This window comes from Psammomys obesus, unplaced genomic scaffold (assembly GCF_907164565.1).
Source record: "Psammomys obesus unplaced genomic scaffold, mPsaObe1.curated_primary_1811, whole genome shotgun sequence".
Lineage (NCBI taxonomy): Eukaryota > Metazoa > Chordata > Mammalia > Rodentia > Muridae > Psammomys > Psammomys obesus.
This window is the reverse complement of record NW_026593286.1, coordinates 35,764,431-35,781,020: the sequence shown is the minus strand read 5'-3', so window position 1 is coordinate 35,781,020 and position 16,590 is coordinate 35,764,431. Positions and strand designations below refer to the sequence as shown.

Genomic DNA, 16,590 nt, shown 5'->3' with positions numbered 1-16,590 from the left:
CTGATTAGGGGTATCAGTCTCCTTGGGGCAAATTTGATCTTCACTATCAGGATATCTAATTTCTTCTTGTTGCTGTTTCTTCTTTGTACATGACTGCTTAACAAATCACAACCAACAGTAACCAACTCTCCCCACCTCTCAGGGCATTTATATACCCTCTGAGAAGTCCCCAGAATTCCAAATGTCACACAATCACAGAAACTAGCTGTAAATGGCAAAAGCACACCCCTAAAAGAGGCGAATCAGAGTCAGCTGTTGCAAAGCAGCCCTATATACCTACATCTGGGATTAAAACAAACACATATTCTTATACTATTTCTGTGTTTTTAAAGAAACCAAAATTCCAAAATCCTCACTATATTTCCCCCTTCTGCTTTAAGCCATTAATCGTGCTGGATGTAGTGGGGAAATTATAAAGACACATTTTTAATGAGCTATGCACTTTTTTGCATCAGTGGCCAAGGTTTTTAGGAGACCTCTCCTGCTCACTTCTAATCTTTATCAGTTTTGATGATATCTGCAGCTTTTCATTTTCTGTAGAAATATGAACAAACCTGCACTCCCAACACAAAACATTCAGAGGTTTCCATTCTGATGTTAACACATCCATATACTATATAGGTTGGTTTAATTCCACAGTTTTTTTTCTATAACCTGGTGACTCTCATCTGTTCTTGTCTGAAAAACATTAATAGTTTTTGCTGTGGGGCCTCAAGGCATGACCCCAAGGCCATTTCCCCAAGGTAAGAAATTACCTTGAATATCTCTCTTGGACCTACACTCATTGGCCCTTGCTACATGACCTGCACATCCCTGAAACCCTAGGCCTTCTTTCTGGTTTATATTTAGAAAAACCATTGCCCTTAGAGAAGCCTTGTTCACAATTTTGTTGCAAATGACCAAATTTCCCACAGTTAAAGCACCAAGCATTTTAAAATCTCACACCTTTAGTGGCTTGGTCATAGTCTCTTTGCAAATGAACATACTTCTTGCAATTGAAGCATCAGGCATTTTGATATCGCCAACCTCCTGCTATTGCTTGTTCTATGATATTAGCATGCTACATGCTAGAACCAATATCAGTCATAGCCTTTTTTCACTTGTCCATAGGTACTGCCTTGCCTTGAATGGTCTAATAACTTTTTGTATTCAGTATTTGCATTTTCATATGCCAAGGCCTCTATCAACACCTGTCTTGTGTCAGAGTCTGATATGGCTTTATTCACAGCTGAGACTAATCTTTGTAAAATATCAGAGAAGGCTTCTCCAGAGCCTTGTATAATCTTTGTAAATGAGGTGAACCTTTCTCAGGCTCCTCAAGTTTGTCCCAAGTTTTTAAAGCCACTAAACCATGTTTTTCCATAGTAGCATCATGAAACTGAATCTGTTCCTGTATATTAGAGTATTACCCTTCACCCAGCAACTGATTTTTCACTATTTTCATTCCTGTTGCAGAATATTTGACCACACTGTGAAACTCGAGATTGTGTTGTTTACTGGAAAAATCTGTTTCTAGTTGTGGTATGGCTCAGTCCTAGCGCACATCTGTAATCCAAGAGTTTTCTGCTTGAATTAAATAAAATCAACTATAGGTCAAGTGGTGGAGCAAGCAACCAGTTGAGAGGGAGTGAGCAGAGGAAAGAACCATAGAGAGTGAGAGGAAGTCAGGAGGATGCATGGCAAGACACATAGGAAGGAGAAGGGAGGGGCATTCAGTCTGAGGGCTCTTTGAGACAGTGTTAAAGTTTCCTTTTCCTTTTGGGATGTCAGCTGAGGAGGAAGGTCAGCTGGGTGCTTTCTCTGCCTGTCTGAGTTATCAGGCTTTCACCCCCAGCATCTGGCTTTATTGGTAAAAATCAAATGACTGAGATTTTGCTTAAAAAATTACATTCCCCTGGCTCTATTTTGCTGTTCAGTATTCATGGCTTCTTTCCTCTACCATGTTAACAATTGCAACTGTGGACTGACTTCTAGTACAGCTGTCACACATACTTTCCAGCCTTGGGGAATAACTCTATTTTGAGTAGCCAGGTTATTTGGAATTTGTTTCACATAAAAGCGTGCGATCCATATGCAATTATGAGCTCTTTTCAATGCCTTAAATCTATTATTTCCATAGGATGCTGTCCTATATTGTCATAACCTTGTTCCCCCCCCTGTTAGGAGGCATATCCTGTATAATTACGGGGAAGCTAAGATGGGAATGAATGTGAGCATTGTAGTAAGATGTGTTTAGGAGATGCTCCATGCCTTAAGATGGGCTGAGCTGCCACTATTCAGGTGCCAACTCTTGAGGGCACTTACGCCTTTAACAATAGTGAACAGACATACTTTTTGTATGTGAGAAATATGGGCAAGCTATTTTACAAGTAGAAAAGAAAGAGAAAGCTGCTGATTGGAGCTATGAAACCTAAAAAACTTGCAAGTTATAGCTCATTGAGCATGCCTGTGTGATGGACTAAACCACAGTGGCTACATAGGTAATATTGAGGCAGAATCTATGGGGACAGAGGTGGGAACTTGATGCTGATAGAAATCACTGCATATAAGAAAGGTCATCAATCCTAGGACCATTTTACAGAGCTGGGGTATGTTGACAGCATTACATGAATCAGCAAATGGCATGAGACATACAGCCAACACTCATCAGCTAATTCAATCTCCATCATAGCTCTTCACTTCTTGCCCCTCAGAAAGTTTTTGGCTGAATTCAGTGAAAGACTAGGTTAGAAAAGTGTGCATATCTTATGAAAGAACCTAGTGGAAAATATTTCTCTTTTGATGTGAGATATATATATATATATATATATGGGTGTTTGCCTTCACATATGCCTATGCCCCATGTGCACACGCAGAGGACACAAAAGAGGATTGGATTCCCTGGAACTGGAGTTAGAGAAGGTTGAAAGTGACCATGTAAGTGCTGGGAACTAACCCTGGTCCTCTAGAAGAGTAGCCTGTGTTCTAATTGCTGAGCCATCTCTCCAGCTTCCACAGCTTTACTGTAAGCTGATATTATTATCATAGTCTGTGAAGCAGAGGATCTCTGTCAACACCTGGTAGCAGTTCTTAAGTGAATGGTATCATGCAAACTCAAGCAATCAGAAGGCACTTGTTACTTACCCACTTGGAATACAATTTTGTCTCAACTCTTGGCACATAGCTGACAGCCTTAATCATGACTTCATAAACATTTACAAAGATATCTATGTAGTCATTAAATTCAGGCTCAAACTTAATGCTGTTATTATCAAGAATCAGCCTCATGATGAAACCTGGATGTTCAAAAGCTCTAACAGAGTCCTACAAAAATAAATAAATAAATAAATAAATAAATAAATAAATAAATAAATAGTCATAGGTATAGATAGAAATATAGATCAATTAATGGGAATAAAAAGTATGCTGGCCCCAATTAATACATGGAACATACTTTTTCTTGTACCTGAGACACCTAAACAGGAGAGGGACCTGCTGGAAAGACCGCAGGAGTGATCGCTGTCCCAACTGGTGGATACTGTGTGTCTTGGATCTAGAGGGGAACTAAATGGTCAAGCACATTCTGATTCCAAGGCATTGCTCAAGGGAACAGTCTCCTTACAGAGAAAAAAACAGGGACTCCTCAAGCAAGCACTACCCAAGCCTGGAGACTCAATACTTCACCACTATTTACTCAGATTTACCCACATCCTCACCGTTGTGATGATAATCTTATCCACACTGTGTGAGTTGACCTAACCGTTTGGCACGTAAGTGGTATAGGTCTGAAGACTCACATTCCACCGTCTCATTGGAAACACTACCTTGCCATTTTCCTCTCTGAAAGAGTTGAAAATAGTTATCAGAGGCACACCTGCTAGCTGAGCTGTACTTACTGGGGGTTGGGCGATGAGGTCTGTGAAGTCTTGCATGGAGACCAGAGCCAGGTCCTGTAGCTGTAAGGTCATGAGTGTAGCAGCACAGTTGAAAAAAGAGTCCAATTTGGCACTGCTGTCACCAGTTGGCAATTGCTTTTTTTTATTGCCTTGGTAATAAATATTCTGCACTTCTGGAAACCACCTTGAAAGAACAAAAGACATTTAGAAGTCAATACTCTCACTGTATTACTCCATTTACATTAAGCATTAACAGTAAATTCTAGACATCCAAAGGTCTTCATAAAGAGGTATATTGCCAAGCGACATTATCCGCTCCCTGAGACCTAAGTGCTAGAGTATTTCACTTCTCCTAGGAAAAGAAATTTTAAATCATAACCAATAGAAAATGACTCAATGATGTGGAGCTATAAGACATAAATCTCACCCTGCAATTATGGTTCCTGCAGGTTTTGAAGAAATATGAGCAATAACCTAACCGGACACTTCTCTCCAGGCTCTTAAATGGTCCCCTTGGAATATGTGTTAGTTTAAAGCCATAGAGCGAGTAACTGATCAAATGAAGAGCTAGCTTATCCCAAGTTAAACCTATGTGGTATGCCATGCTGCTGTTCCACAACAGCTTAAAAACAAGGCACACATCAAAAACATCACGGGTTTTATTTTCCCAATTTCCCTTAATGTGAAATCCTGAAAGAATGACTGATTTAAAATGAAGTTTCAAATGTGCACGTGTCCTTGTAATAAAAGAATAATAGTGCGATTTCATATATATAGGTACCTAATGCTGAAAATCACTAAAGTTTCCAGCTTATAAAAATCATCATCAGCACTGTAAGACTGAGGAATGCTGCTATTTTCTGTCATAACGGATAATGGACGTTTAAACAATAATTGATAGGAGTGGCCAGAGGAGTCTTCTAACAGAAGAAATCTAAGTTTTAAACACAAAAATTTTCCTTCTTTATCAGTAGGTACTGCAAGTGCACTTCTGTTCTATGAGCAGTGTTGCAGAAGTTATAAAGAGATATTACATCATCCTTTTTCTCCTAACGATGAAAGAAAAGCAGTGAGTGCATCACGGGAAAATAGCTGAAAGCCAAAGGACAGAGAGACACTTCACATTGAAATCTTGGAAAAGGGTTTTACAACAAAGATAGTAATTAGCAAAGCTCTAACAGAAGCATCTGGAGTAGAAATAGTAGTAAAAATTTAAAGGAATTCAACACACATTTCTGTAGATCCAAGGTGAAAGTGTGCTGACAAAGAGGACAAGGGAGGTAGGGTCACACTGCAAGTTTTCAGAACAGATCAAGAATTTGTATTCTTTATTTTGTCAGTGAATGAGAGAGACGAGCATGGAGGTTTATAGAAGAGTTGGAAGGGGAACGTTTACAGGGACAAAGGGATAAAGAAGTTCTATTTACATTTTGCAGTGGCTGTCTCAGCTGTTCTCACCCACGGTTATGACCCCTTTGCCAGCTGAAGGACGCTTTCCCAGGGGTCACAGATCAGATATCCTGCATACCATATATTCACATTATTATTATTATTAACGGTAACAAAAGTACTATTATGAAGTAGCAATGAAATAATTTTATGGGCCTGGAATGGTGGTGCACGCCTTTAATCCCAGTACTCAGGAGGCAGAGGCTTCCCCATGATCTCTGTGAGTTCGAGGCCAGCCTGGTCTACAAAGTGAGTTCAGGATAGCCAAGGCCACACAGAAAAACTCTATCTCAAAAGAGAAAAGAAAAACAACAACAACAAAAAAATAATAATTTTATGGTTGGGGTCACCACAGCATGAGGAATTGTCTGAAAGGGTCCCAGCACTAGGAAGGTTGAGACCCACCGGTGTACCTAAGTTAATCTAACAGCCGGGACTCACATTAAAAACACCAGTGAAACAGTGTGCCCCAGACTCCGGTGTCGGGCAGAGGTTGGAGGATCCACGGAGTCTCCAGTAAAGTCAAACCCACAAGCCTCAGCCAATGAGGAAACTCAAGGTGTAGACACCCAAGGACACCGTCACATGCACGTGTGTGCGCACCCCAACACACGGAATTGTTTTCATGTGCATATTTGCATGTGTGTGCAAACACACACACACAGTAAAAATGGGCCTGCCAATGGCAGAAGCCATGGGAGTTAAGATGAAGGGATGAGCATTCAATGGACACAGAAGATGCTTCTAAAAAGACATCTGAACGAATGGTAGTCATAAAACAGGTCTCAATAAATATAAAAAGACTGAACTTCAAAATTCAAAACCAACAACAGGAAACTTGGAGATTCACAAGTGTGTGGGGATAATATAAACACAAATAGACAAACATCACGAGGCAAATTGGAAAATAATTGAAGAGGAGTGAGTATGAAATTATCATATTCTAAACTGAAAGGTGAACAAAAGTCAATGAACAGAGGGAATTTTAGCTGGATCTTGAGGAAGCGCTATTCCTAATTGTCTGAGAAAGTGCCAGATTGATTTCCAAAGTGGTTGTACAAGTTTATATTCCCACTAGCAATGGAGGAGGGTTCCCAAAAGGCTAACTTTTTTAAAGTAATCTTATTTTAACTTATTGGAGAAAAAAGATAAAGAATATATTTAATCTTAAATGAGCAACATATATTTCTTAGAAATTGTAAGAATGGCCAGAGCTTTTATGTCTTTTGTTAATTTTAATGTCCTGTTTTTAATACATTAATGATTGAACTACAGACAATTGTGGCCCAGAGCGCATTGTCTGGCACCATCATATGTGTCTGTTCCATTCTGAAGGACCAGTCCAAAGAGCTACTTAATTATGTTTTGATAGCCCTAGTACCGCTGAGGTTAAAAGCTTTTAGAAACGGTATACATTCTCTTCCCGGTCATCTGCTAACTGCTTCAGTGTGCCTCAGCGAGAGTCAGGATGACAGCTCACAGCCTGGGCCTGGCACGCAGATACCACAGGAAGGTCCTGGTGGAGACTAGTGCATGATGTGCTGCCCCACAGCTCTCAGGGCAGAGGCAACAGCAACACATTCACAAAAGCCCACTGCTGGTGACAAGCACTTCAACTCACTTCTGCTCACCGTGTCTACAACATCTGGACATGTTACAGACTAAGACAATAAGGGCAAATTTAACTCTGAGGCAGAAATGGTGCTGGAAACTTGTGGAAACAAATTTTCTAGAAGCAGTTAAAATGAAACACTTCGCCAATCACATCTCTAAACTTAAACCTCCCTGTATGAGAGTTCAGAATTTTACGTTTTAAGTAGCGTCTCCTTGGCAGAGTCCATGTGTCTAATGACAATGTTCTGAAAGGCTGACAGCTCTAACGCTTCCTGGCGGTTGTGAAATTCTTCTATGTCAACTAAACGTAATTTCCTGCAAGAGATAAAAATAAACAGCAATTTAAGATAAAGATTTTGTGGTGTTTATGGTTTTGCTAATTTGTATGTTCTAAAAAACACCATATTTCTAGATTTATCATCAAAAGCTGAACTCTATGAATTAAATTGTCAAGAACATGAGATTTTTGGTGTTGGTCAGCTTTCTGTTGCTGTGACAAAATGCCAGAGGAAAACAAAGGCAGAAAGATTTGTTTTGGATACTGGTTTCAAAAGTTTCAGTTCATAGTCTGTTGCTTGGCTCTGTCGTTTTGGGGCCTGTGGTGGAGCAGAGCTTCATGGTGTAGAGACAGTGATGACAGAGAAGTGGTCATTTCAAGGCAGCTGGAGGGAGGGCAAAGCAGCTGGGAGAAGACAGGGAGGAAAGGAGGGAGAAAGGCAAAGAGCTTTTGAAAGTGAAGGGCCTAAGCACAAAATACATTCCCTCCAGGACCACTCTCTTCAGGCTAGTCCTGCCTCCTAAGTTTGTGAGCTCCCTTCATCTCCCAAGAGGCCTGCAAATGGTGAGCTCATGAACTGATTAATCCATGTGAGCCTTGGAGGGTACCTTTTAGACCCAAACCATAACAATGACTAAATGTTTAAATGATGTAGATAGTGAGATTCAAAAGGAATATGGCATTGTGAAACATCACTATGAAGGAAAAGCACATAGTAACTGGGATTTAGTGGAGAACTTAGGCTTTTTCCCCCATAGAAACCAAAAGAGTTGAAGAAGAAAGTGTGGTAACACTTGGTGCATACAGGGCTGGCTTCTTCAAAAGGAAGGTGACCTTGAGGAGCAGGGAGCCTGGGGTGAGGAAGCTCTCTACCAAAGAAGCCCCAGAAACCCCAGATCCTTGGGGTCTGTGTGAGCTTCTAAAGGTGAAGGACTTGGTCAAGCCCAGGTCAGTCATGGGAATGCTTGTAAGATAGTTTTGAGGGAACAAATAGGATATATCTTCATTTATAAATGAAACGTTTGTTAAACACTTATGCTTTAAGATGTTGCAACAAATCCCAAATATATTGTGTGGCTATGGAATGCATGTGTGAATGGGGGCATCCACACGTATATGGTCAAAGAGTCCAAAACAAAACAGAAAATGTCCACTGTACTGCAACTGTGCTGTGTGTAACTTGTTTGGGTTGTCGGGAAGAAAGAGAGAGGGTGGCATCCCGCTTCCCACAGGTGCCTCACGAGGGACCACCTTTAAGAAATCTAAATGTGCCTTACTTTGATACATTTTGAAGCCTGTATCCATGCGAGCATAAGCTGGAGTGCTTCCCCGAGGCCTGTAACAGGCCCGCAGGAGCAGGCACAGGAAGCTGGGCTTCCCAGGCAGCGTGGCAGGTCCTCCTCCTCAGCCTGAAGGGGCAAAGCTTTTTGCTCCAGGTGCACCAAGCAACTTTCTAACCATCTCTGCTATGTCTTTCCTGCCCACAGCTGCTCTGCTCCACCAGGACAATGCCCGAGAGGCAGGCCATGCTCTCCGTTAGCCATGAGGGGCCTCCAGTATGTGCCACTAACCCAGGCATTGTTTCTCACACTTATCAACGCTCAGAGCACTGGCACAGCTTATGCTCCAGGTCACTTGAAACGAGATAGAGACACTGAGGCCCTTAGCTGAGGGCATCCCATATCTGTCCAGTCATATATGGCGATTAGATGGAGAAGACGGGTACAATGGGTTAGATGTAAAAAGATGATTACTTATTATTCTCTATGTTATATATCATTTACCAAAACCATGCTTTAATACTTGCATTGTATTTGTAAGTAATTTTCATTTACAATTAGAATAATAAAAGCAATCAGATGTGATTAAAAATCTCTATCTTTTAAATTTTTTAGTAAGAGGGCAGAGATGATGGCTCCGTGGTTAAGAACACCTGCTATTGCACAGACCCACGTCATCTCCAAACTCCCACACCACAGGCTTACAGCCGACTGTAATTCCAGCCCCGGGGGAATCCAATGTCTTCTCCCAACCTCACTAGGCACCAGGCACAAGCATGGTGCATGCACACGCATGCAGACAAACACTCATATGCATTGAAGAAATAAACCTAAGGACATTAGTTTCGGAAGGCCGGGGACACTCACTTAAAAGTGCTGTGCCACAGATCCAGCACGGCCAGCATCGTGGGGTTCATCGCATGCAGGTGCTCCCTAATGTAACTACGTGCAGACAGGAAAGACCTCCTCCACGGCTTTGGCAAGACTTCCATTCTGAGAACACAAAGAGAAAACTGAATTGTCTTTCTTAAAAATCAAAAGGGGCATTGGCTTGGGCATTTGACTCAGGGGTTAGAGCACTTGCCTAGCTCACAGAAGGTCCTGGGTTTGGTCCTAAGCACAACACACAGTACTTTTTGACAATAAGTATATATTTTGAGTAGTAATCAAAATACTTTTATTTTAATATGATCTCTTAGAAATTACAAAATGTGTAATTATATTCTAAAATACATACTCTGTGTTTAGCATAACTTAATTTTGACAATATCATGAAATTTGCTTTCAATATTTAACCATAAGGTATTTTTGTCTCTAAATACTTGATCCTATTGAATCTATAAGTAGCATACAGTGGTCAAATGGAAACAGTCCTCCACAAACATGAACATAAGCCAACCTGGTTGACATAGTTCCTTATTACAACTCTCATCGCATGTGATTCTAGATTGTCAAACTGACAGTTGAAACCAACTGGTACAAATTATACTAAATATGTAGAGTATAATTATATACATATTTGTACATATGTACAATTGTATATGTATACATATGTATACATATGTACATATGTAGTTAGCATAATTTCATTATGACAATCATTTTAAAATAATATTTAAATCTTTACCACATATGGTAACTAATTTCTGTTTCTAGATACTTGATCCTGTTGAGTCTATATATAACCTAAAATGACAAATGGAAACAATAGCCAGCTCGCTTTCATATATGAAGACTCTTAATGTCAAAAATACACAACATTTAAACTTTTGCTTTATTTTACAAAAATGGTAAGGATATGGTCCAGCTTGCTATGGATATTACCTTGACCTTTTTAGCTATCAATGTGTAAGGTTCATTATATGCTCACTCTATCATTCTTATTTGAAAGCACATTTATTTGGTAACCCTCATGGCTTGGGTAAACCATCCTTTGCATATAAAAGACAGACCAGCTTCTTCACTCAGAACACAGATGTCCCCGACTTACCATATTTGGACTCTGGAGCTTTTTGGTCTATGATAGCGTAAGAGCAACACATCTGGATTTGGCTTTTATCCGGAGCTGGTGATAAGCCCCTCTGAGGAGTTAGGCAGTGCCCGGTGGGTAGCCGCCATGCAGCTGGTGGTCACACGTGAAAAGACCTGCAGCCCTGTATCGCTCAGCTGGGGCACGCAGGGTCAGGTACACCAAATGCACTTGTAATTTATAGCATTTTCAAGCATCTTTATATTCAAACACGTCCACTTTATGGCCATAATTTTTATCATCCATTTTAGTTAAATACTTGGTTTAAGTATCTGATTTTAAACATTTCCATGACACAATTACTTCATGTGTTAAAGATTTAAATCAAATCGACCTTACCTCGGTTCCAACACTACCTAACCTAGGCTTAGGACCTGCAGCTGGAAGTAGACCATGGTTGTTTTAACCTTTTTTGAAAATGGATACATTTCTTCCCTGTATCCGTGGAGGCCATCTGCGAGGACCGCACACTGTGATTCCAGCCACCCATCAGCCATCAAAGTGTCTGAAAGCAGATCCTGGGTCTATCACTCCTAACTCCAGCCTTGGAGGGTGGGAATACAAGGAGGAACCCAAAGGGTAGATATTTCTATAAGCGCATCAAGCGATTCTGCGGACTTCAGCTCACACATTTTAATATGTCCTTGCTTCTAACTTCTCCTGGTTCTCTGTCTAGAGAGACAGAGATTCTTATAATGACAGTGATTCTTGCCTTTACTTCTGCCTCACTTCTCTAACAAGATGCCAGTCAAGACTGCCTCTTTGCCCTACACCGGGTTGTTACATGAATGCAGTCAGTAATACAATCTCCAGGTCTCCTAGATAGGCCCATTGTAGGGTAACCCAACTGCCACACGTGATGACCCCATGCAACAAAGCCAGATTCAGTTGTCTCCACAGTTCCCTGGCTTGCAGTTAGTGCCACCTTTTTAGAGGGAAAATGGTGAAGCCAGGACACAGAAATAAGACAGGCAGTGAAGGCCAGAGGCTTTCATTCCTTTCTTTAGCCATAAATTAAAAATGTCCTTGGTTTTGCTCTGGGTTGGAGGCCAGAAATGCTATAAACATGGAGGATCTGGCTCCTGATTTGGTGTAGGACCAACTCTACTCAAGAAGGAGGATATTACAGTGGCCTTGATCAGGGCTCTGTGGAGGCCCATTAGGGAAACCTATTTCTCTGGCCTGAACATTCCAAGTTGACATCCCAAGCTACGAAAACATAAAAGGATTAATTTAGTTGTATGGCAACACATTTTGATATATTTTTATATATCAAATAAATCTCATCTCTTATGTGCAAAGAGATGAGAACATTTGTTGGATCTCAGAGTAGAAATAATAATGCACCTTAAGGTCACTTGAAACTTAAGATTTCTTTCCTACTATGTGTCAGAATGTTTGTTTAACTTTCCTTTAAGAGAACAATGTAATAACCAACCTTACTTGCCTTATTTCTTACGTAATCAACTTTACAATCTAAGTTAATGTATAGCTGTAGTCTTAAATTACATACTCTGTCATGCCCAGGCCTGAGGGTAATGCATGTGTGTTTGTATACAAGTTATGATAATAATTTGATGAAAATAGGATAAAAGTAGGCCTTATAAATATTTCTGTAAAGTATCCCTCACTCCTTCCCCCATGTGATGTTTTTTGTGTTGTTCAATAAAAGAAAGGGGGGAAAGCCCTTTATTTGGAGCATACATACAGAGGGGAGGGGAAGAGATTCACAAGACAACATTCAGGAAGCCCTTCGGGACAAGCACACAGGGACACACAAAAAGACACAGAGACAGGGACAGACAGAATCATAAGACAGAATTCAGACAGGCACAGATTCAGACTCATACAACAGACAAAAGAAAACATAGGAAGAGTGGAATAGAGAATTCAAATCTGTCCTGTTAGGTTCCCTCTTGATTAAGTGACACCATGGAGAAGTGCTTTGATTTAGTTTCTTAATGTGAAATCAACACCATTGGTGATTGCATTAATCAAGGTGTTCAGACTGACCCACAGTTGGACAGTCAATCCCGTAGCCAAAGAACTACCCTTCAAGAAAGTGGAATTTCCTCTAAGAAGGCAGGCTCACCTTAAGAACATGTAAAACAAAAGGAGAAGTAGTTTGCCCTTTGATGAGGGAGCATGTTTTCTTTCCCGTAATGTTCACCTTAGCATAGTCCTTAAAACCACCCTGAAATCCTGTCTGTTTGGCCTGGCTTTCCATGTGCTCTCAGCAACTCTGGCTGAGTTGCTCTCACTCTTTCTCTAAGGTTTCTTTCCCTGCCATGTGTCTGCTTGTTGCCACATGACGGGCCTATAAATATATATATATATATATATATATATATATATATATATATATATATACATATACATATACATATACATATATGTACACTTTATGTGTATTAATTGCTTTTCTCCAGTCTCCTCCTCTGCTGAGAGTTACAGTTTGCCCATCCTGGGTTTTTTCTTTTAAACCCTAGTAAAATGGTCCTCAAGCTTTTTCCCTTTGAGTCCACTGTTGAATTCCTTCCTTAAGAAGACTAAGGATGCCAAGGGACCCTAATTTCCAAGGTATCATCTCTCAAAACACCAGACTCCAGTTCAAAAAAGAAAAATGTTCTATCCTTTTCCTCCTTCTATTTCTACGCTTATAACTCCCTGAGCCTGTGAGTGATTGACAGCTTCTCCTGCCTAAACCAGAGACCTTCTCCACAGAAAGTTTTCCACATAAAGCATGTGTTATTATTGAGAAGAAAATTAATATTTTTCTAATGTATGTTTTATTTTTCAAATATTTTAGAGCCTCACTCCTAAATGCTACTTTTAAGGAAAATGTACAGCAAGTGTTTTTTTTTTTAACCACATGTTCTGCATTTTAATCCATAGATAAATTGAAATATTCTATGGATATATTTGTTGTTTTTTTAATGTTCCCAACATGTTTTTTTACAAGCCGTCACCAAATTTTTGTGCTTTACCACCTAAAGCTTGATACTATGGAGGCATAAAGGCCATAACAAAATCTTTCCACAACGGCTGTGATTTGTTTGTGAGACAGGGTTTCTCTGTGTAGCCCTGGCTGGCCTGGAACTCTGTAAACCAGACTGGCCACGGAACTCAGAGATCTGTCTGCCTGTGCCTCCCAAGTGCCACCAAAGCTGTACACTACTGCCACCTCCTGGCCACAAGAGGTGTTTTACTTTGGTTGGTTAGAGTTGATTCAGTTTTGTTTTTGAGACAGGAACTCACCTACTTCAGACTGCCCTCATACTCACTTAGGAGAAAACTATGTAGACAGGTGTAATATATAAACTATGAGCACATCTGGAGAAATGCACACATTAAAGGAAATGTCTTAAATTTGATAGTTGGGCATGGTTGACCATACGGTGGGAATGCTGGGAATGCTGGGAACGCCCGCCCACTTACTCTTTGCGGTGCGGTGGGGGATCAGTTGTCTTGCTATCATCCTCTTTTTCTCTGGGGTCTTTTAAAACAAAATCAACTAAGAAAGAAGTGAAAAGTTTGGATAATTAACCTTAGATTAGTTGCAGCATATTACCAAGAAAAAAAATACTATTAAAATTAATCACTTAAACTGTGTTAGTTTTGTAATAAAGAGAAATTTGTGCATTTATGAAGAACAAATTGTGAAAAAAATCTATCAAGTCAATGTCTTAGTGTGTTCTCTTTCTTAACATGTTGCTATTGTTTCATTTGAAAATAATTGACTTTAATATTACATTTTCCTTTATTCCATCCAAGTGTAGGTCAGCCAAAAGAAGAGAATTTCTTTCACGGGGAAAAGGCACACATTACCTTGTGGCATTTGAAATTGCATAAGGGCATCACACAGTCATTAGAAAGCCAGTACAGCCAGCTCCCTCTGCTCCTGTCTGCTGTGTCTCCAATCACAATCGGCTCCATTTTCCTGCCTGTCTTTCAAGATGCACTTTCTACAATGCAAAAACAGACTGCTACCCCCTGCTTAAAATTCTTCAGACTGCCCTTTAACCCTCAAATGCTTTAGAGAGGCACTCAAGCCCTCTCAAATGCTGCCCCTTTCCCCAAATGCACCCTACACTTTGGCTGTCACAGTGGTTCACAAGTCTAGAAAGAACGGCCTTGGAAACATGTCTGTTGTTCCTCGTGCTTCAAGACTCCGTGCTGGGGCTAGGAATGCTGTTACTCGTTTGTGATCCGAGGACTAGGCAGACACAAGCCAGAGGATCACAAGTTGAAAACCATCCTAAGCTAGATAGTAAATTCAAGAAAGCCTTGGCTACTTAGGGAGGCCCTGTTTCATCCCCATATCCCATCCTGCCCCTCAAAGAGTCAGTTTAGAGGCTTCTGAAGTCCTCCCTGCATCACAGTGACCTCCTATTCCTTTGGTATCTGCTCCTTACTACTCTACTTATGCTCTTTTACAGTTTAAACGCTGTTCTCAGAACAGTTAAATCACTCCATGCACTGTGATTTCACCAGCCTTTAGTGGAGCGTCCACTGTATCTGCTGTGCTATCAAAAACCTACTAAAATCTGTAAAACCTACTAAAATCTGTACACCTAAAGGTAAGCAAGGAGGAGGACCCTGGGTAAGACAATCAATCCTCACTCAGAAAGACAAACGGGACAGATATTGGAAGAAGGAGCAAACAGGAAACAGGACAGAGGACCTCTGAAAGACTCTACCCTGCAGGGTATCAACACAGATGCTGAGACTCATAGCCAAACTTTGGGCAGAGTGCAGGGAATCTCATTAATGAAGGGGGAGATAGTAGGACCTGGAGAGAACAGGAGCTCCACAAGGAGAGCAACAGAACGAAAAAATCTGAGCACAGGTATCGTTCTGAGACTGATACTCCAAACAAGGGCCATGCATGGAAATAACCTAGAACCCCTGCTCAGATGTAGCCCGTGGCAGCTCAGTATCCAAGTTGGTACCCTAGTAAGGGTAACAGAAACTGTCTCTGACATGAACTCAGTGGCTGGCTCTTTGATCACCTCCCCCTGAGGGGGGAACAGTCTTACCAGGCCACAGAGGAGAACAATGCAGCCAATCCTGATGAGACCTGACAGGCTAGGGTCAGATGGAAGGGGAGAAAAACCTCCCCTATCAGTGGCCTGGGAGAGGGACATGGGAGGAAAAGAGGGAGGGCAAGTGGGATTGTGAGGGGATGAGGGAGAGGGCTACAGCTGGGATACAAAGTGAATAAACTGTAAGTAATTAAAAAATAAATTAATTAAAAAATTTAAAACTTAAAAAAGATTACTGAAAAACCTTTCTGAAAAGTATATATTCCAAAGTCCTACCTCCAGGGACTTTAGATTGGGCCAGAAACTGCTATTTTTTTTAATTCCTACTACTTATTACTACTTAGAGATCAACCTGTAAATCCATACTGTGGCTTAACAAATTTCTTACACTAAAGGTTCTATGGTAACTATCTCTTCTTTGTAAGCCACGGGGTCTCTGTTCAGCGGCCCAGATCTGCTGTTGTAACTCAAAAGTGGCCATACATGATGTCTTAGAAAAAAAAAATATTAGAATGGCTGTGTGCTGCTGAAACCTCTTTACAAAGTAGGCAGTGTTCAGATATGGCTTCCGAGCCATAGTTGGCCACCTTTTGGTCTGTAGCAAAAATATTATTACACACATAAACACAAACTGACAAAAACACACACATGGGCATGCCTTGTCTCTCATGCCTATGCTAAGAAATATTTAAATGAAGGTCCATTTTGAAGGAAGAAATCGCTTCCTAAGTGCCTACTGCTTTCTAGTGACTGAGACACAATAAATATTATGAGGGGCTGAAAATATTTCACTCTTCACAGTGTTATAGAAAAATTGATTTAAAAAGTAATTTATACCCAACTAATGGAGGTTGGCTGGGGTCCTAGGTAATGCAGCAGTAAGGCAAGAAAGTGCATAATCAAGAAGGTGAAAAGTTGCCAGGCGTGGTGTAATCCCAGCACTCAGGGAGGCAGAGGCAGGCAGATGGCTGTGAGTTTGAGGCCAGCCTGGTCTACAAAGCAGTTCCAGACAGCAAAGCTT

At 40.7% G+C, this 16,590-nt stretch overlaps 1 protein-coding gene across 1 annotated transcript in view; it reads right to left on the bottom strand.

Moving 5' to 3' along the window:
* The window catches only part of Dnah7 (dynein axonemal heavy chain 7), a gene marked incomplete at its 5' end in the record, with an annotated part of 256,610 nt that overhangs the window by 221,756 nt on the left and 18,264 nt on the right, over positions 1-16,590 (bottom strand). Inside the window, 5 exons of the mRNA XM_055616804.1 lie at positions 3,124-3,303; positions 3,876-4,059; positions 7,134-7,253; positions 9,363-9,488; positions 13,963-14,038. Of these exons, the coding sequence (XP_055472779.1) occupies positions 3,124-3,303; positions 3,876-4,059; positions 7,134-7,253; positions 9,363-9,488; positions 13,963-14,038 (686 nt within the window). The remainder of the gene's footprint in view (positions 1-3,123; positions 3,304-3,875; positions 4,060-7,133; positions 7,254-9,362; positions 9,489-13,962; positions 14,039-16,590) is intronic.